Source organism: Corapipo altera, unplaced genomic scaffold (assembly GCF_003945725.1).
Source record: "Corapipo altera isolate COAL_440 unplaced genomic scaffold, ASM394572v1 79, whole genome shotgun sequence".
In the NCBI taxonomy this organism is placed as follows: domain Eukaryota; kingdom Metazoa; phylum Chordata; class Aves; order Passeriformes; family Pipridae; genus Corapipo; species Corapipo altera.
Genome location: NW_020884927.1, coordinates 2,576,059 through 2,594,083, shown reverse-complemented (window position 1 = coordinate 2,594,083; position 18,025 = coordinate 2,576,059). Strand labels below are relative to the sequence as shown.

The 18,025-nt window shown below is 39.7% G+C and overlaps 1 protein-coding gene across 5 annotated transcripts in view; it reads left to right on the top strand.

Annotated features, from left to right (window-relative positions):
• Positions 1-18,025, top strand: part of KIFAP3 (kinesin associated protein 3) — a 66,204-nt gene that overhangs the window by 33,853 nt on the left and 14,326 nt on the right. For 3 of the 5 annotated variants that reach the window (XM_027658437.1, XM_027658436.1, XM_027658438.1), the window contains exons 17-19: positions 981-1,066; positions 8,710-8,899; positions 13,176-13,275. In XM_027658437.1, coding sequence (XP_027514238.1) covers positions 981-1,066; positions 8,710-8,899; positions 13,176-13,275 — 376 coding nt within the window. Of the gene's footprint in view, positions 1-980; positions 1,067-8,709; positions 8,900-13,175; positions 13,276-14,217; positions 14,377-18,025 lie in introns of all 5 variants that reach the window. The other 2 variants (XR_003530161.1, XR_003530160.1) reach the window with 1 other exon arrangement.

The window sequence follows — 18,025 nt, the reverse complement described above, 5'->3', positions numbered from 1 at the left end:
TTTCAGCTGAATGAAAAACCCAAGCAGCCTGGGCTTGTAGAGGGACTGCAAGATTAATAGTAAAGATTAAAAATTAGTTTACTTTGAAACAGGGAGGGGCGTAGGAGGGGATCACTGAACCAGATGACTTATTAGTTGCAATCCAGTCTGATTTACTGTATGAATTTGTTTTGCAAATGGTAGTGAAATTCACACTTCATAGAAGAACTTATATAGGGCGTAGGCAAACTTCTTGCACTGCACCATTTATACATATATGTGTATGGTCTGAAGTTTGTGGGCCTTAACTGAATGTTAAATTCAGTTGAAGAGAACAGAGTGGGTTGAATGGAGCCCTGGTAGGGAGAGCAAGCTAGTGATTACTTTGCTAAGAATACAGGGAATACTTCTTAATGTTCTTTTTCCTTTAAACTCAGTGGAATATCTGAGAAGCCATTTAGGATGTCGTTCTTTGTCTCCTGTTTGGACCCCTAGGTTGCTGGCTTTAAGAAAATTAAAAATAAAAAGTTGCATCTCTTCCTATATCTGTAATGATAGAGCACCAGCATTTGGACAAGGGTTTTATTGCTCAGATTGAGCAAGTATTAATGCACAATAGATTATCTTCAGTATTTTTTAGACACATACATTGGAAACAAGAAGACTCCCTAAAAATTACAAAAATCTCAAAAGATCAAACCATTACACAGAATCTCTGCCCTCTTTACTGACACCTTGGGTGCATGGATTTCCTATAACAGATCAGAATGTATTTTCTTTGTAAGGGACATGTAATTTTTCTTCAGCAGTTTTGAGGACTCTTTGGGTACCTTAGAATAGGACTTAAGAAAAAAAAGAAGTGGTTTGGGGAAGGCTGCTGAACTCTACATGTGATGAAAAATTCCTGACTCTGGTTCTTAATGAAACTTGCAGTTTGAAGAACCCAGAGTTGTGGGAGGAAAAAAAAAAAGTTGCTTTTATCCTTAACAGTTCCTTTCCAGAAGCCCCAGCATATCTTATAGACCTGATGCACGATAAAAACGCTGAGATCCGCAAGGTTTGTGACAACACTCTGGATATTATAGCGGTAGGTCTGACTTCTTTTTATCCTCTGTCCTTCCAGAACCTCTTTATGTGAGAATTCTGAAGTAACTTAGTAACAATAACTTGCAAACTGAAAATATGTGTCATGTGCAACTTTCTAATCATACAGGTAAAAGGTGAGTTTGCAGGGCACAATGACAATCATTAGACTGTGTATCAAACTTCCAAAAAGTGCATATGTACCTGAAAATTCATACCAGTTAGCTTTGCAGTACAGATGCTTCTAAAGAGTGCTTTTAGACTTAAATAAATTAATCACATTATGTAAGTATGTCAAGCCTTCATTATTTCTTAGTTCTCCAAACAAATGGCTCTTGTTCCCCCAGCAGCTTCTATTCAGCTTCTCTGCGTTGCCTGATGCCAGTATTTGTTTCAAAAGGAGAATATGGCTGTGATCCTGAAGCTGGCTGTTTCCTGCTGGGGCTACAGTCACTGTAATACTGTCTTCAGCTCTTGGATAGGTTTCTTTTAGTTGCATAACTTAGTTTGTCCAACCATCCATGGATCACAATAAACTGGGACAGTTGTATTAAACTGCTAGCTTGAAATAAAGAATACTAAATTACGAAGTGCTGTTGCTTTATGAGCTCTTGTAGTGTGTGCACTCTGCTTCTGGGGGTCCTTGCCTGCAGAAGTGTTAATATTTTCTAGGGTGTTCTTCATTGAAGTAAATACATGGTGAAACTGATGCTACTAAAAAGCTGCATTACATTGTTAAAATGCCTCCTGGCCTGTTTCATTGACTTGACTTCTATGAACAAAAAGAATTTCAGCATCTCTGGTGTCTTAGGATTGTACTGACTGTACATCCTTTTGGATGCAGAGTAACTGTCATGAAATGGAATCCTGTAGCCAAAAAGAACTTAACTGAGTCAAGAGCAGTGGTATCTTTGACTACCTTAATGCTTTTCCAGTCATCTGCATGGTTTCTTCTTCAGCTGAATTACACATATTGCAGCTTGTTCTCTGAAAAGTTTAATATAGTGTGGGACTGAACTTACACTGCACAATGCTATAGTCTAGTTTACCCTTTTCTGTTATACTCATTAGTAATGTCTTCTGATTTAATATTCCCCCTAAAAATAGTAAAATGACGTAACATTTGCTGTGCTGGAATTCTTTTTATCTGGCTCTGTCTTTGCTTCATGGAGGTATGGAATGAAAATCATGCTCCACTAGTTAATGGCAGAGTTACTGATGACATTCATTAAGGGCAAGATTTAAACTCAGATGAATTTGCACTTAGTACTTATTTATGATGGGCATTATGTTCAGCTTATTAAGATGAGTTATTTTCAGGGACATCTCCAGTGGAAGCAGTAGAAGGACTTTTTTTGTCTTCTGGGTGAGGCTGGACAATCTGAGTGCATCCAACACTTGCTTTGCCTTGGGGCCAGTGCAGCTTCCAAGTGACTCACATGTTGATTTGTTCACATGGGGAAGCTTTACAATGTGGTGCATAGTAGTATCTAGTTACTGAAAATTTCTTAGTAATATTATTAAGCAAAATGTATTTTATAGGATCGAGAAGAATAAATATATAAAGACGTAGTTTCATATCCAGTATTACCATCTGAGTAAAATGTACTTGGCTTTTTTTCCTGTCCTAAGAAGAGACAATCTTTATGCTAATCCTGAGTCAATGAGCAGTGCTAGGAGACAGTAGGTTATCAGAACCTCAGATCTTGGTAGGTGTTTTGCCATTCAGCTCTGAGGAATGTTAAAGCAGCCTGGAAACACAGAGGTGTTTGGTTGTGTGTCAGTTTTACACAGCCAGTGCCTGCTGAGGTGTCTGAACAGAAATAGTCTCCAAGATGGTGGAACTTCTTACCTGTGCTAATCTCCAGCAAGAAAACCTTCAGTTTTCAGTCATCTTGTTCCATACATGCTGACAGGATTAGGTCCTCTGATGATGGAAATCAGAAAATAAATGTTGGAGAATAGATTTGAAAATAATTTCTTCTCAGGGAGACAAATGCTTCTTTCACTCATCAGTGAGCTCTATATAGTGTGATTGAAATAACACTGAAGAAAATGAGATGCCTTATAAGCCTTAGGGGAGAAATGTAGTAAAGTAATTGTCACAGAAATTATGGAAATGTTACACTAGTGATGATTTGTTTAATATAACTTGGCTGGACTCTGCCATTGATGAACTGAAACAGATGTGCTGCTTTAGCACAGTATGCACTGAGACTTGCACACAAGACTTTGCACTGAGACTGACTTCTTTTGTCAAAAAGTAGGTCTGTGTTGATGATTTAGGAATGCTTCAGTCCTATGTCATGTGTCGAGTTTTGACACCAAGGAGGTAGTTTAGTGTACTTGTACCCCTAAGGTGGGACAGGTCTTACAGCTTAGCTGAAAGCTTGGAATCAGCAGCTGGTATAGGAGTCTCAAGCAAATTAAGTTCCCTTTACCTTTGCTTCAGAAGCCTGGACACCTGCAACTCCAAGCTTGTGGAAAAAGATGTCAACTTGAGATGGTTTTACTCTGTTCACCTTGGGCAATGTTATCAAGAGCCAAGGAGGCTACTAATCTCTCAGGTTTCTTATTCTTTTTCTGCTCCTACCTCACTTTTATTGCAGTCAAGTTATTTTCCTCGTTTATTCAAAGGGTATCTAATTAACCATTACCAGATCCTTGGACTCTAGTCTGACCCTCTCTCATGTCCCCGCACATTCCTATTCAGTGTCTTTACAGCTCTGAATGCAGACCTGCTGTACCATCTTGTTTCTCTTATGATCAGGAGTGGATCATTATGCTTCCTGCAGCAGTAAGATATCTTGTAGATAGCTACAGCATTGATTTAGGAAGGGCCTCATGCCTGAGTTGTTTTTCCAGCTTTTGTCTTTGACCATGTATTTGTAACAAATGCCAAATAATGTTTGCCCTGTATGGAAAGCATTGTTAATGAACAGCTTGCTTCTTTCCCTGTTAGCTAAGCTCCCTGATGCAAGTCCTCTATGTTGGGGATGCTGGAATTTCACATAAGAAGCAGGAATGTGCTGTGAACCCTCAGTGCTCTGGGATTTGGGGCCAGCTGTGTGAGATGTTGGCCAGCTCTCTTAGAGAAGAGCAGATCACAGGGATTTGATGTGGGCTTCATTTGAATAGGCAGCATGCTTTGAAAATAGATAACCTTTGACTCCAGCTTGGTGTCCTCTCTCCATGAAGAGTGCTGTAGTCACTCCAGGAAAAAAGGTTCTCCCTTCACTTGTCAAGATGCTCTTTCTGTGGTGCCTCTTGTTCCCCGTTATCCTGTAGCAAACCCAAGTACAGAGGGGTGGGCAGAGGGCAGGGAGGGAGTGGGGCTGCAGGCTGAGCTGCTGAAGTGTTTTCACTAGTAAATGTGCCATCAGTCTGCTTTGGTGCTGGTAGCCTTTTGTGGCAAAGAACATTACCCAGCAGGAAAGGCTCTGCCTGTAGCAGAATAACCACACTGCAGCAGCATCAGATAGGGCAGGAGCATCCTGGTTGTCTTTGTGTTCACATAAACCTGTCTGGGACACATTCCCTTCCAGCATTGGTGCTCTTACAGCTCTTTGGAGCTGTAAGATTAGGAAGGTGAGCTAAGCCACCCATCTGTTACTTAATTAACAGGTTGCCAGTGAGATTCCTTACATTCCTCCAAAGTAGAGGGGAAAAAAAGTTTCTCCCGTCTGCTACTGCCAATATGGGAACTTTGTGGATGCTGTGCATTGTATGTAGGCACCTAAATTTCGAGGGCATTAATGGTTACTCTTTTTTTTGCCTTTGCATTAGCTTTATCTCACAGGTTTCTGTAGCTTCCTGTCAGAATATATTTAGCCATGAACCTGATTGCAGGCTGTGACCCTGGGTTGCACAGGTGTAAGTGGTGGAAGGATTTATTTTTTTTCTTGTGAAGGAATTGTCCACAGGTGGTACTTGCCCTAAGGTAGGTGTGGCAGACACCTGCAGAAGGTGATCCATAACATCTGTTTCTCTCCTTGGTTTGTAGAGGCACATAGTTGAAATCACGTGCCTAACTTTTGGGTAGGTAGGCAAGATAAATCTTTTCTTTCTTAATAAATGGTTAATCTAGGCTTTCACATAAAATGTGTGTTCTATGGATGGTTCAGTAACGAAGAATTTAACATATCAAGTAGAGCCTTGAACATAATGAGCATCTACTCACTGTATAGTGGTTTCAGTTCAGTATGAGAATCACATCAAATGAACCCTATTACAGACCCAATTAAAGGGCAACCACATTAAAGCGAAAAGGAAAATCTGTTTTTCATCAGCTGTGAGAGAACACAAAGCAGATCTGTGTAGCTCTGTGTTATCCTATAGTGTGTTAATCAGATACAAGGTGTGACGGAAGCCAGTGACAAAGGGGACCCTGATGGGGAACAGACACAGCTCTGATAATGGGCCAGTTAACGCTTCATAATATTTCAATGGTTCAGTAGTAAACAAAGTTGGAAGTAGAACTTCAAAAAGGATGGCACATTCCTCACAGAGTCAAGCCATACATCTTCTATGACACTCTGGGATTTATGGAAACCGAATGTTAAAAACAGTGATGTCAGGGAGCTCCAAAGAGAATAAAATCAACCTTCAGAATTCCTCCTTTTATGTTTCTGAACATGCAGTATTTGAGGGGGGGTGTTGGAGAATAGGCACATTCTGTTCACTTTCTTCTTGTTCACCCATCTGACACTTTCTCAGTAGCCTAACGTTTAAAAGAGCTGGAGGACTCAAAGCTATGGCTGTATCTCCATGATGTTTTCTGGTTTCATTTTTGCAGGAATTCCTTAGTAAAGAAGGGGTACTTCATGTGTTTAAAACCCAAAACCCAACCAAAACAAAAATACCCCACACAAGATTAAAAAAAAAAAAAAGAGGCTTTAGTAGCTCAAAATATAATTACTGGAAGACTTGCAGTGTTTAAGGGAATTGTTTTGCTCTAAACGTCTTTAATTTGGTTTCTTTGTGCCTTTTGGCTGTAGTCCTGCATTTACAGCTTTTCTTCCATTCTGATGTTATTCCATTAATCATTTACCCAGTTGGTGGTTCTGCACATTTCTATGGAAAATCTACAGACATATTCTTGATCTAGCAGTACTTAAATGAACTTTTTTGTGCTGAGGTTATATAAATTGTTCTAGATTATTGCAAATCATCCTTTTCTGGGATGGCTGCCAGAGTGAAACTCTTGACAAACTGATCATTGATCTAATTCTGGTGTGGTCACTTCTTTGTAACGTTTGTACCTTGTGTTTCACTGGGAAGGAGCAACCAGAACAAAGTTGCCAAATTACTTGAACAGATAAATTGTGGTTTTTTAATGATGTGCACATATGGTCAATTTTACAACTGCTAATTTGCCATTCAGTTGCTAATCCCATTTTCCAAAATTTAGATAAATAATTGAGGAAAAATACCTGGGAGTTTTAAGCCTCTTAATGTAGGTTGGGAAATGTACAGTAGATAGGAATAATCTGCTCTGCTTTCTTCATCTAAAGGAAAAAATCTGTTAGGATCTGGGACATGTTAACTGATTTTTTTAAAAGGATAGAAGAAGTTGATGTCTGTTTCTGACAGACCTTCAGCATGTTCAGATGGTAGTGTGGAATGGAGCAGTGATGCTGGGCAAGTGGGATTCACTTAGGGTTGGAACTTTGGGAATATTCAGGCATTTTCAATGTGCAGTTGTGGTAAATGTGAATTAGGTGATTTAGCTGCTGGCCTTTTGAGAACTTTTAAAGGTAAGCAAGGTAATGTGAAAGGGATTCAGCTTTCCCACAAATTAGTCTAATTTGCTGTTTGTTAAATTTGTTTATTTTCCCCCGCTTCTTTGCAATCATGATTTCTGGGAATAGTTTTTTTTTCAGCCTGCAGTATGATTTCTGGCAGTAACAAGAGTTCCTCTAAAGCTTGTGAGTAATTCCCAGCTGCTGATGGCTGACATAATAGATAGCCCACGGTTTTGCTCTGGCAGATGCAGCAGAGGAGATGTTTCCAAGATGCTGGTCAGATGTCATAATTGAAAGTCATACCCTTCTTTCTTTTTTTTTTTTTTGGTGATTTTATAAATCTCAGTGATGACTTTTCTTTTTTCCAGGGAAACTCTTGTTTTGCACTATTATATTTCTAAGAGTAGTAGTTATCCACCAGTCAGAAGGCAGAAATGCACAGGGTAGGGAGTGTTACCTGTGTAACACATATGATAGCAGAGAAGAAAAGGTTGGTTGGGTTGAATACGAAATTAATTTAGAAGTTCAAGTTCAGACTACAGGCCTTTCAAAAGCTTAACTTGAGCTAACTAAGCCAGCTTGTTCTGCCTTCTTGGCTTGTTTCTGGCCTCTGGTTATGGACAGATCTCTTTTGGCATGTCTGGCAGGAACAGTTTAAGAAATTACCACCTCCACAACCAAGGCATTGTCGCTAATTGTATGTCTTCTTCCTGTATGGAGCTAAGTAAAACAGATTTTTAAAGCCTTAAACTACTCCAGCTAGATCTCCAGGGAAAGTCTGTCTGGATCACGTGTTAACCACCGTGAGAGTTAGGAGATGATTTTCAATTTTTCTCTCCTTTGTAGTTAGGTTAGAAGACAATGGAGTGGGGCCTGTTTCCTGAGGATATTTCTTCCCACAAGCAGAAACATTTTGGTTAGGAATGTTACTCTTGTTCACAGTATTTTGGTTTAAAGAAGTACTAATTATGGTGCATTATTTGTGAACATTCCCAAATTGATACCATCTGCGGATTTCGTATGTTGATGAGTTTCCTATCGTTAGATGTGCCCTCTCTTCCCAGTAGGATTAAGAAAGTGAGTGTCATCCACAGGTCAGTGTTCCCTTGGTTGTAATCACCAGCCCACAGAGTCTGGTCTGTTTAGAAGATCCTTCTCTGAACAGCTGATTGCAGCGACCAAAGGCTATGTCACTTCATTCTGATGCTCCTTTATATCAAATATCACATCACTTGAGTACAATCAGGCTGTAATCCAGACTGAAATTCCATGCCTACGTTTTTTCCCATAGTGACTGGAACCTGTATCCTGTTTTACTCAGCTTTCCGGAGAAGTTCCTCTCAGACTTTAGTTGCGTACCATTTTTGTGGGTGTTCAATATTAAACATAACATTTGACATGAAGTTGAAAATTAAATTCATACTGGAGCTCATAAAATAAAAATTTATTGGTTTTACCACAGGCTTTTTTGTTGTATTTTTTAGTAACTAGTTGTCCTAGTGAGAGCTCATCTAATGAAGATGTGCAGGGTATTTTGCCAGTGTAAGTAATTAATTGCTGAAAACCCCCTGAAGATTGGCAGTAATTGGCTCTTCTTAATTAAACCAAATGAGGAGACTGATGATGGAACTGCTCTGTTCAAAGCAGGAGTTTTTTTCTGGATGGTGTAAAATTACAAACCATGGCAGGAAGATTGTTCTGCTGCAGGTACAAACCAGAATAATGCCCAGTGCTTGCAAAATGCCTTCTTTGCTCAAAGGACACGGAACTGAAGAGAGGATTTAAGTCACTGGGCACTGAACCTACATCTTTTGCTGACATTGAATTCCTCTGCCATTTCCTGTTAAACCAAACAGCTTCATCTGTACCTCATCCTAAAATACCATGTGGTGATTTTTAACAGGAATATGATGAGGAATGGGCTAAAAAAATCCAGACTGAGAAATTCCGATGGCACAACTCTCAGTGGCTGGAGATGGTGGAGAGTCGGCAGATGGATGACAGTGAGCAGTATCTGTACGGTGACGATCCTATCGAGCCCTACATCCATGAAGGGGATATTCTGGAAAGACCTGACCTCTATTACAATGCAGGTAAGGCAGCAGCTATTAGCATTCAGCACTGGGATTGCCTTTTCTGTGTCTGGAGTAGGAGCTTGACCTGGAGCTGACTCAAAGGTCTCAAACCAGGACAGTTGCCTTCTGTGTCCCTGGGAGCAGTGCTGATGCCAGCCAGGGATGGGCTTGACCTTGTTAGGATGTCAGTGATGGATTGAGGACTGTATATCCATGATCATAAGAGATATGAATAGACCTGTCTCAGGGAGCTGATGGACCATGATGATTGATTTGAGTAAAGGTGGCCCAACCCTGTTGTTCACATCTATTTCTTGTGGCTTGTTTGCTCTGCAAACACAAACCTCTCATCCCTGTTAAATTCACAGCTGTGGGATTTATGCTGAATTTTGTTCTACCTAATGTGTTAGTTCTGTAATGGAATTTTTATTTCAGGTATTGATGAAAGACTTCAGCTGAGCCACGTCAGACTTGTAGACTCCTTAGCAGATGTCATCATTCTGTGACTTCATGATTTTTGCTCTTGTATCTCTGGGATCCAGGGAAGGGTGTGAATCACTTCTGTGACTACCTGTTGTTTTGGTATTTTTTTTTTAGTTCCTTTTATGATAAACTTCTATTATTTGACAATTTAAAGAAGCTTTAAAAAATACCCAAATTATTGTTTTTATTTGAGATGAACCCTAATAGGTTTTCTAAACGAAAGAAAAAGACAAAGACATTTCTTATCCTATTAGTGATGCTCAGTGACACAGTTCTGGGCATCTCAAGTGAAATCTGCTCTGTCTCTCTCTTCCTGCGAAGATTTTGTAGTTACTAAGAAAATAGAAATTGCTCCACTGGATTAAGATACTGATTTATCTTGTCCAGTGTTGCCAGCTGTTTCAGAGAAAGGTTTGAAAAATTTTGCAGGGGACAACCATGAAATAATTTGCCCACTGGATAAATGTCTTCATAACTTTTCATAACTAGGAGTTGGCTTATCCTCTCGAACTTGTGGGTTTAGATCCTTTTCAAACTCCTGGATGACTGTGTGTGCATGGATTTTTATTTTTTTTTTTAATTGCTGGGTTTGAGACTGTGTTTTCCATTTTCCACAGAAGTGTCCAGTCCCTTGCCATGAAGCATGAGTCACAAAGCTCTATGACTCGGGATGATTTTGCAGGAAGAGTAATTAGAAAAACAAAACCACTAAACCCCATAATCTTCACTTGTAGTTGCTGCAAGAAAATAATTGTGCAAGATTTCAGTAGCATTTCAAAAATTGTTTTCAAAGTATATCAGAACTTAAGGTTTCTCTTCTACTTTTGATGACATATGTCAGGCATAGCAACTTGCCTCTTTAGTGTCTTTTTTTTTTTTTTGTATTTTGAATCCTGTAGCTTTATCTTGCTCTATTAGACCCCCAAGTTTAGCAATGGGAGCCAAGTGTTTTACCCTCCAAGGGTCTTTTTTTACATCAAGTCTCCACTGGGCTTCCTAAAGTAAAGATGTGCCAACCTGCCTGTTGTAGTCTCCCCTTTACAGATCTTAATTGCTTATTTCATAGGGACTTTTCTTTTCCCAATAGTGGGAGCTAGAAATGGAATGGTACCACTAACACTGAATTTCCTGGATTTTAATCGTTTGTTACAGGCTTAATGTTATTTTTTTTTTTGTGTTGGAATTGATATTTGACCAGGAAGGAGAGGCAGATTTCCAGTGATATGTTCTGCAGATGTTTGAAAAGTGCCTTGTTTTTAAAGGTTGCCCTTCTTTAAAGAATAGGTGATTATATTCAAAATACAGGTTCACTTCTCGAATTCATTCCAGCAAGTGTCAGTAATGGTGTGCTTCTGAAATCTACTGGACTTAGACTTTTGAGATGTGGCATCTTGAAAGGGACACAATATTCCTGTGAAAAGGCTACTGGTTATTCTACCAACTGGAGCAGGTATTTGGGTTTCCGAAGGACAGAGCATTCCTTAGTTAAAAAAACCCAACAAAACTACAAATCTTCATACAGTAAGAAATTCAGTACTTGTCTTTCAATTTGATAATTTTAGAAGTGACCTGCACTGATGGCTGACACTCAGTAACAGTCCCACTTCAGCCACAAGTAGTTCCCGAGTTCAGTCATGGTGAGATGAGTTCTGTTTGCAACCAGAGACCGATCGCTCTCCTGCACAGTAATTTGAACCTACAGGGAAAACGTGGCAGAATCTCTGAAGTTGCCTTCTTGAGCTCAGTGTCTCTCTTACTCTGAAAGTACATAACCTAATTTATGTTGAAATGTACATAACAACAGATGTCCTTTAACTGTGTAATCACATTATATGCAGCTGATGCTCTCCATGTGCTTTCGTTTTCCTATAAATTCATGTGAGCCATAACTCTGAGTGTTATGGTTTGACTGTTAACACTCTTGATTGAAGACACTTTAAGTAGTGGTAGCTCTAGCCTCAGAGTTAAAACGTAGTGCTGGTTTACTAATATAAAGACAGATGTTATTTTGAAGTCTCTCTGCTCTCAAATAAGTTTTAACTGAACCTGACTATTTAAAATGCATAGTCACTTGAATTGATTGGGTTTGATCTGAAGTGCTGGAGGTATAAAAGCCATAATGTTCCTCTTCATTTCTCAGTAAAAAATACAGAACAGGTGGTGAGATAGGCAAACTTGATATGAGTGTAAATAAAAGCCATTTCAACTGTCCTCTCTCTCGTTTGGACATGTTCTATTTGTATGATAGCACAGAGCACCAGTGTCTCACTGACCATGCTGAGAGGCAGCAATATCAATCTGTGCCAGATCCCTGGCCTGTCAAGTAATACTCCTTCCCATACTGTATACACATGTATGCAGTTAGAACATAGCCATGTACAGCAATCTTATGCTGCTCAAATGTGGTCTGATCATGGCTGGCAGTTCTCATCTGCGATCTGCTGTGTGGTATTCAGTCACTTTCCCATGAGGTATTATCTTCTAAATGAATCTCTGCAGCACCTCATCAAATGTCTGGTAGAAATCTAGATGTGTCAATTCTATTCCTTTTATCACTTGTCACTATATTATCTTCAAAAAAACATCAGGTGAGTTCATAAAGCACAGGGAGATTTGTTTGATTGCCAGAGTCATCATCTCTAAGCCCTTGTGTCTGTAAGTAACTTTCCACTGCTTCCTGCACAGGCGGTTTTAGGAGTTTTGAAACCACAGAGGTTAAGCTAAGTGGCCTGTGACTCCCTGGATCTTATCTCTGTTTCTTTAAAGTGGAATGGCATTTGTAACTTCCTAGTCATTAGAAATCTCTCTCTTCCCTCTTCTTAAACTATTAGTGTATCAGTCTGAATGTACCTGTTTCTGCCCTGTTTTTATGGGGGTGCTTTCTGCTCTCCAGGTCTGGAGTTTCATATAGTAATGGAGACAAACTGATGTAGGGTCTGTTTTAATCAAATAGTTTGGTTTTTATCTGATTAGAACCTAATACTAATTACCAAGTAAGAACTGTGCCCTTAATATTAACAAGGAATGTGTTTTGTGAATGGGAACAGGAAAGAGTTAAGCTGGGCTCTTATTCAGCTGGGGTCAGTTCACTGACTTTACTTCAAAGACACTTTGGATTTACACTGATGTAACAGAAGGAAAATGTTAGCTCCTGATTTTCTTCTTTTCCTCATAAAGCAAGGAGAGACTCAAGCCTTTAAGGAATACTGCTGGCTTTACAAGTGTCTGTATCTTCACATGCCAGTGTTGTAATGTAAAGGAAGCACAAGAAAACTGTAACTTGTGTTTTGAGAGGATATATGAAAAGCCTGCCTTTTTGAAACATTAAAAGATGGGCAAGATAAAAGAAATAGGGTGGAAGTTGCTTTCCTGTTTTTCTTAATGAGTTTGAAGGGATGCCATGGTGCAGGGTAGAGTCTGAACTGCTGCTGCTTTTTTACTTTTATGCTGGTGACCCAGATTAATGTTTGGTTCTTTTAATTACTTTTTCTCTGGGCTTACTTTGATGATGGGAAAGACAAGATCTGTCTTGAAATAACTTTTACAGGCTTAAGGAAGAAGGGCTAAGAGAATGTTTCTTTGGTACAGCATTTTTCAGGGCATTTTTCAGGGCTGAGCTCCTTGGAGTCCCACTGGGGATTTCTGGTGCTTGAAACTGCTAGTTTTCTGTATTATTGTTGCTTGATGGTCCTCACAGAAATATTGTAAGTTGCTAATGAATTCCTAAGACAAACCAGGACAGGTTGTGTTGCCCACTTGCCCTGAAGTCATGGTCCTTCCCACAGTCACTGTCTCTCTCCTCTTTTCACAGATGGCCTGATAGCCCCCGATGGCGCGGTGAGTCCGGATGTGTTTGGGGATTACCATCTCCAGAATGGAGACCTGGTTGGGCAGCATCCCTTCTCTGGCAAGTAAGTTGCTCTTTGTAAAGAATGTGTATCATCCAACAATCACTGTTCAAGTTTCTTTATAGGGCTTCATTTGGGGTAGTCAATAATTTTTGCCCCCATAGCAGTAGGAATGGTTTGCACTGAAAAAGCAGTTCTACTCTGTTGTCTGGATCACATGTTTATTTTAACATATTAACATTTGTGTTGTAATGCATCATAGCTTTCCAAAAGCTGTAAAATAGAGCAGTAACACTAGAAAACACAACTAACTGCCATAATGACCCATTATGACAATTAGTCAGATGCTCTTCAGATGTTGTTGTTGGGAAATGTCTAAAGAAAGACTTGAGATGCTGATTATCTAGAAGATGCTTGTGTCCAATATTCTTAAATTTAAAATAAGTTTCTCAGCTGCCAAAACTATTTCTGTGGGCTTAGGTTTTTTTGGTGTTTTTCCCTTAACGTAAGTCTCCTACTGAGGGCACTTGGAAAATTTGCTAGATGAGCAAAAGACATTGGCTTGACTTTTGGGAAATGTTTCTCTGAATTTCCCCCCTGGCCAATGGCCTCTCCTTCTCTGAATGTAGGCAAGCTGTTCCAGTTTGAATTTCTGAGTAGACTTCTCACACGAGTTCAAAGTAGAAAAGACTCATTTCCAAAAATGAAATCTTCATGGATCCTGTAATGTTTAGGAAAAGCCTTTTATAGAGCATGAATTATGTGCATTCATTAGCAGCAAATATTTCAAACACTTGTTAGTCAAGGTACAGAATTCACTTTAACAGGATGCTCTCTGGACACACCCAGCCCTGTGGCTGAAATTGTTCCTTTCCAAAGGAAGAATGTTATTTTCACCATTAACAATGTTAGTCACCCTTTGTAAAATGTAAGTAATTTACAGTATGTACGACTGAAGCAAAAGAGATTTTTCTCCCTTACTTTGGTTTCTTGTAATTGTTCAAGGGCAATGGACAGTTACTCTTGTTGGTTTATTCTACCTGTGATGCACCAGAAAGCTGAATATTGAGCAAGGGTGGAATGGTAACATTTTTAAGGACAAATTAAAATAAATAACATGCTCAGGGAAAAAAGCAGGACTTGAGATGAATCCTCTAGAAAAAAGTAAGTATTTCTATTCAGTAAGCATAAAGTTGAGACTAGTGTGCAACCCTTTGCTTGGAGCCTGTGTTTGGAAAGGGGATGCTGGCACTCATTGATTCCAAATACACAACCTTCATTTCAGAGCATGCAGGTGACAGAGGAACTGAGGGAAGTGTGAGCTCTTTCAGTCTCAGTATGTGACTTAACCATTTTCAACTTCAGAATAGATACATAAACCAGGAGGTGACAGATTCTTTATAACCAGAACACTGGAGGGTACATGCTCCCAGCAGTCTTCATGCCCCTCTGGAGGTGTGGAGCTTGCAGACTCCTTTGTTTCCAGTAAACACAGATAAAACTCCAGTCAAGATACTCTTGTTTTGCATGAAAGCTTTCAGCTGGGGCAAAAAAAAAACTTGAGTGTCCTTTGTTAAAAGTTAAGGTACATCACAGCCTCAAATTCCAGTCCCTTATCAGGGAGCTACCTTAGCAAGCTGCTCTTTAATTGGATTGTGTTCCAACTAAAATAAGTAACAAAATACATCTGGTGTGTATACCCAATTAAATTGTTTGTAGAATTTTCTTGTGTGTTTTGAGGCATTTTGGAGGCTCACCTCCAGGAAACAGAAAAACTGCAGTTTGGCTCACAGCAAGCTTAGTAATTGCCCATTGATGGTTGCCTCTGGAAATACTCGGATTTCTCACTAGAATTCTGTTTTCTAGGAATGCTTCTTTCAATATGATCGCTCCGTGGATTTATCTGCAGTCCAGACACACCGTCTAATTGGAACCAGTGTGGACTGCTGCAAATGTTCTGTCCTATTTGTAGCAAAGCAGGAGTGAATTGTTTGATAGAATAGATACTGGCAGCTGAACGGCGAATCCTCGTTTTCAGATGTGTGTCATTATCTTTCTGAACTGCTTGGCGCCAGAAGCCAGGATTTCCTGATGCTCAGACCTAATGTAAAATGCATTAGTGCTCCAAGGCATGAGCCATGGAATTGCCAGTCCCATGAGTTTGGAGAGCAAGACCCTCCCTTTTCCCAAATTTGAACTGGTGTTGGAAGGTAAAACCATACGAGCTGGAGAGCCTAATTAAAAATAATAGCAGCAAGTCAAGGCGCTTTTTATGTGTTATATAGTGTACATTTCAGCCATACCAAAACATAATTCTGGGGTATTTTTATGCTTACAGTTTAAAGCTAACAAGAACCTTATGTCAGGGATTTATTTTAACCAGTTCCAGCTTTTAATAAATCAAGATTTTTGTTATAAAAATGGTTCATTTTTTTATTATTAATATTTGAATATATTTTCAGGACTTGTCAAGAAAACTGAGGTACAATTTTCATAGACAATTAGCAAGTCAGTTAACAGTTATGTGTTTGAGAGTTCAAAGAGAGATGGCCCAATAATGAGTAGTACAACTTTTCTTCTTTTCATTTGTTATAATTTTTTTATTTGTTATACATTTATTTGTTGTGCCTGTGTCTTCTGGTCTTTGCCTTTTATATTAGGCTTTTTAATTCTGTAACAGAAACAGTTGTTTGGTAAGTTCTGGAGTCTCTTTGTCATGTAAGACCATCCTGTGAATTTTGAGGTAGGTAACAACCATGAGCTGACTTCTTGCTACTCAGCCTTTAATAATCTTATCCTTTCTTCTCCTTTCTGCATTCCTATGAGGAAGAACGAGGATATGTTACCTCTTTAATTTCTCTGAGGCTATTTCCTCTCCTTGCAATGTGCTCAGACTGGATCAGGACTTCCCCTTGCCTCCAAAACTGCTGAACAAGTCAGCCAGAAAGTCCCACCTTTGTAATGCTGAGAAGCTGAGTTAGTGTTGAGCTGGTGCCCCCAGTGCATTACCAGGGCTTAAGTGTGTGTGTTCTGATCACTGACTCCACTTTCTGGAGCCAAAGAAATGGTTCTATGAGAAAAGGTTCTCAAGGACCACAACCAAACTCCAGGTGTCCTGAAGATTTTTCGGTGTAAGTGATGTTTGGTAACACTGTGCAAGGAGCTCAACCCACCCCACCTGCCATCCATCGTATTGTTACTGTGCACTGAGCAGCCAGTGACAACCATGGGCTTCCTTGGCTGGGGGTGCTCATTCTGGCACAGGTCCAGGGCAGCCTCTGCCATTGCAATTCCACCAGGGTACATCTGGGAAAATTCGGGGGAGTTGGAGCAGCGGTTCTATCCAAAGGTGCAATTGCTGGAGTGGTTGACTCTGCTGTAATCCAGTAGGGATATCACAACCATCCCCTGTGGAGTCCCTGTTCCAGGAGACACTGGACCTACATACCTAGACCTGCTGCACAGTCTTAGGCAGACAGGGAAGTGCTTTGTTAAAGCTGAGTAAAACGGGAGTTTAAAAAAGTTAAACTGTGTATAGGCATCTGCACTCACTGGGTACCACACTGGGGCTGTTCTCCCTCCTAATTTCTTAAGAGGGAAACATGAAGTAACAGTAGAACATCTGTTGATCTGGGGAATTAGGTGGAGTACCTTAGAAGCTGTTTTTCAAAGACACTGCCTTCCCTTCACAGGATTTCTTGGACTTTCCTTTGAAACCTGGAGTAGTTACTCTCAGGAGTTGGGAATGCCACCTCGCAGGATCAATTCCTGCACTGTGAAGTACAGAACAACTTTCAAGGGAATTGTAAAAATATCTAGCCCTGAATTCATTTTGTAGATTTGCTTGCATGGTTGCTACTCTGGACATGTCCACATCCTGATAACTGTTGTTTCTGTTACTTGTCATCATGAAGGAGAAGCAGCACATAAGTGAAGACCTGGAAAGTTGCCATTTTTTTAATACTGCCGCCCTAATTTTAGCAACCCAAGGCACTGTCAGAAATAGAAATGCTTTGTTTCTGATAGTGTAGCTTGTGTGTTTTATGAAGAACTTTTAGTTTACAGCTCTTATTTCTGAGCTATATTCCTATTGGAGTTGTACTGTTATGTATGATGCCTATAAATAGAATTATTTCAGGATCTGACATACACAGAAGCGGTGATAAAATCCATAAACAGCGTCTCTTGTTTTCCTCAAAGGTTTGGAGCAGAATGCAAACAGATCGTAAGGTATGTTTTCCATTCAGCAGAAAATACGTGGCTGAGGAGGTTGTTTTGACAGCTTGTATCCAGGTTTTTTTCATTGGCTAGGAAAAGACTTTTGTGATTAGATTACCAGCTTTGAATCATCTTACTGTCTCTCAGAAGCAGATGGGCATTAGGCATATATTTGAAATTTTCATCTGTTATTAAAATCTGAATTCAAGGCTCCTGGTTCTGATAACTCTTAATACTGAGTGAAAGTTTTATGATTGTGGCAAACAAAAAATCCCTCACCTTTGGCTGATGTGATGACAGCTTAGTGTCTGAGCCACAGGGGATAAAGACCAGCTGAAAGAAGTCTTCAAGAATCCACGGTCATTTATCAAATTTTAATCACCTTCTGGAGACTAATTACTCTCTTAAGACACAAACGTAATAGTGATGGCTAAATATCTTATAATAGAGATAGCCACAGTATTTTTCTTGCCCTTTGGGGAAGAGACCACTTTTTAACCTTTCCCGGCTATAACTGGTACAAACTTTGAGTGCAAAAATCAATTTTTGGTTAATATCTTCATCAGAGTTCTCAAATGTTCTCAGTCTGTAGCTT